This window comes from Chionomys nivalis, chromosome 4 (assembly GCF_950005125.1).
Source record: "Chionomys nivalis chromosome 4, mChiNiv1.1, whole genome shotgun sequence".
Taxonomy (NCBI): Eukaryota; Metazoa; Chordata; class Mammalia; order Rodentia; family Cricetidae; genus Chionomys; species Chionomys nivalis.
The window spans coordinates 23,280,812-23,284,256 of NC_080089.1; the positions used below are offsets into that span (position 1 = coordinate 23,280,812).

At 43.9% G+C, this 3,445-nt stretch overlaps 1 protein-coding gene across 1 annotated transcript; it reads left to right on the plus strand.

Moving 5' to 3' along the window:
- Positions 1 to 1,553: 1,553 nt before the first annotated feature.
- Positions 1,554 to 3,242, plus strand: LOC130873066 (phosphoglycerate kinase 1). The gene has a single exon (XM_057767591.1). The coding sequence runs from the start codon at positions 1,594 to 1,596 to the stop codon at positions 2,845 to 2,847; it is 1,254 nt and encodes a 417-aa protein (XP_057623574.1). The 5' UTR covers positions 1,554 to 1,593; the 3' UTR covers positions 2,848 to 3,242.
- The last annotated feature ends 203 nt before the right edge of the window (positions 3,243 to 3,445 follow it).

Consider the following 3,445-nt stretch of genomic DNA (forward strand, 5'->3'; position numbering starts at 1 on the left):
CTCTGAGACCCTTGGGCTGATTCTCCAACAGAATCCCCCTCTCTAAAGTTTCCTTGATTGAATGGTTGAGACCCATTTTCTGCCCTCACAAACGTGATATTATGCATCTCCTACTCACGTCTTTCTGTCGGTTTGGGGATCCCTCCATTTGAATCTAGTGACAGGACTTACAGACAATCTCACTTCAGCTTAATGCCCATACTCTTCTTATCCCTGGAGAACCCACATGTCCCTTTGCCCCTGGGAGGAGCAGCTTTATCTCAACAGTCATATAGGCCTTGTCCTTTCCTCAGTGTGTCTGGAGAAGCTCAGACAGCCATAGCAACCCTTACCTTCCTACACTGTAAATTAAACACCATTCTCTGTGCACCCTCGCACCAGCAAACAGAATTGCAACCCAGAATGCATGAGTGGCTTAGTATCTACCTACTGCCCTGCAGCCTTTCTTGATGCAAGTGCCCACGTCTGCCTTGTGGCAGCACAAGATCTTCCTTCAGATGTGGTAATATCCTAATAAACACAAAGACAGACAGTAACACCAATGCTTTTGATAGTGTTAATATTATACCACCAGTCAACATGCCAGTGAAGATGGGGAAATCCCAGGCATAGGCGAGGAGCTACAGACGATGGATACCATGAGAGGAAGAATCATTGTTCTCTGGGGTGAGGCCCCTGATAGGTCATCCAGTATCAGCAGTCAGTGCTAAACATGTATGCAATACAGGGAACCCAAAATGAGCTTAGCAGTTTGTACATACACACACATACTCATACACAAATATTTTTACATGGACACAATAGCTTGTGTTTGCATGTATATACTAATACTAAGCAAAGAAAATACTTTGAGAGACGGGGGATTATATGAGGAGTTTGAGGGGGCAAAGGGAAGGGTGGAATGATCTATGTATATTAACAGTAATTTTGAAAAATAAACATTGTAAATAAAAAGTACTGTTAACATACTAAATATCAGAGTTCAGCATGACTCTGGACAAAATCAGGTCACTTAACATCTATTATAATTAAAGTATAGAATATCTCATGATACATAATTTATTGAATATATGTACCAATTAATCAATGTTCGTTATAAAAATGTGATTTGCCAGAGGTGGTAATGCAAGCCTGTTCGTAGAATGTTGTTTAATGAAGATTCCTATGAGTTTGAGGCCAGTTTTAGCTACATAGCAAGCAGGTAGGAGTGGGAGAGGGAGGGAAGTTAGGCAGAGAGAGAGAGAGACAGACAGACAGACACACACACACAAATGTGGAGAAGAAGAAGAGACAACAAAACAGAGAGATTTAACTTGAAAAACACATACATCCAAATTCAATGTTCAAAGAACAGCTTGTACTGCGTACATAATAACTTTTGTATCACCGTGAGGCAAAACCAAAAACTCTTTCTAGGCCTCTGTCCAGCTCCATTATCCTCTTTCCTTAACCTTCCCTGCAATGATTTAAGATCTTTAACTTCATTCAGATATCTACAAATTAAATGCTTTCTATTATTTTATAGCTTATTTAGAAGTGCTGGGAAGTCCTCTTCCTCAGGACCGAGCCTCTTGATCCTACCGCGTTGCCAAAATGTCGCTTTCTAACAAGCTGACTTTGGACAAACTGGACGTGAAGGGAAAGCGGGTCGTGATGAGGGTGGACTTCAATGTTCCTATGAAGAACAACCAGATAACAAATAACCAAAGGATCAAGGCTGCTGTCCCAAGCATCAAATTCTGCTTGGACAATGGAGCCAAGTCAGTTGTCCTTATGAGCCACTTGGGCCGACCTGATGGTGTTCCCATGCCTGACAAGTACTCCTTAGAGCCAGTTGCGGCAGAACTCAAGTCTCTGCTGGGCAAGGATGTTCTCTTCTTAAAGGATTGTGTGGGCCCAGAAGTCGAGAATGCCTGTGCCAACCCAGCAGCTGGCACTGTCATCCTGCTGGAGAACCTCCGCTTTCATGTGGAGGAAGAAGGGAAGGGAAAGGATGCTTCTGGGAACAAGATTAAAGCTGAACCAGCCAAAATTGATGCTTTCCGAGCTTCACTGTCCAAACTTGGGGATGTCTATGTCAATGATGCTTTTGGTACTGCACACCGAGCCCACAGCTCCATGGTGGGTGTGAATCTGCCACAGAAGGCTGGTGGATTTTTGATGAAGAAGGAGCTGAACTACTTTGCCAAAGCTTTGGAGAGTCCTGAACGACCCTTCCTGGCAATATTGGGAGGAGCTAAAGTTGCAGACAAGATCCAGCTGATCAATAATATGTTGGACAAAGTCAATGAGATGATCATTGGTGGTGGAATGGCTTTTACCTTCCTTAAGGTGCTCAACAACATGGAGATCGGAACTTCTCTGTATGATGAAGAAGGAGCCAAGATTGTCAAAGATCTCATGGCTAAAGCTGAGAAAAATGGTGTGAAGATTACCTTGCCCGTTGACTTTGTCACTGCTGACAAATTTGATGAGAATGCCAAGACTGGCCAAGCTACTGTGGCCTCTGGTATACCTGCTGGCTGGATGGGCCTGGACTGTGGTCCTGAGAGCAGCAAGAAATATGCTGAGGCTGTGGCTCGAGCTAAGCAGATTGTTTGGAATGGACCTGTTGGGGTCTTTGAATGGGAAGCTTTTGCCAGGGGAACCAAGTCCCTCATGGATGAGGTGGTAAAAGCCACTTCTAGGGGTTGCATCACTATCATAGGCGGTGGAGACACTGCCACTTGCTGTGCCAAATGGAATACAGAGGATAAAGTCAGCCATGTGAGCACTGGGGGTGGTGCCAGTCTAGAGCTCCTGGAAGGTAAAGTCCTTCCTGGGGTGGATGCTCTCAGCAATGTTTAGTATTTTCCTGCCTTTTGGTTCCTGTGCACAACCCCTAAGTCAACTTAGTGTGTTTTCCGCATCTCCATTTGGTGTTAGTGCAAGATTCAGCTAGTGACCGAGATGCAGCACCAGGAACCCTTAAACAGTTGCACAGCATCTCAGCTCGTCCTTCCTTCATCGGGATTTGTCTACATTCTTCAAGATCCCATTTAAATTCCATAGTGACTAAAGCCATTGTGCATTCTAGAGTGCATCTATTTATATTCTGCCTGTAAAAGAAAGTCAGCTATACAAGCTTAGTCCTCTTTGAGTAGCCTCTGGTTGGCTTTGTCACTGTTCATGACTCAGCATGGAAATAAGATGAAATTCCAGCTGTAGATCTGGAGAAGTTGATGATCTATTAATAAAGATGTCCACCGGAAAAAAAAAAAAAAAAAAAAAAGAAGTGCTGGGAAAACCATCCTCTCCCTCCCGTGTATTGCAGAGTGCCTGTGTACTGCAGGGTGCCCATGCATTGTAGGATGCTTCAGTTGAAACTCACTGTAGAGGCAGGTACATCCCATTAACCTTTTTAGTTATAGAAGAGCCATGCACATTGGAAAAAAATCATAAAAGT

What these genes read in the sequence shown, in the direction of transcription:
- LOC130873066 (XM_057767591.1), top strand. Translation starts at nt 1,594, where the DNA reads ATGTCGCTTTCTAACAAGCTGACTTTGGACAAACTGGACGTGAAGGGA.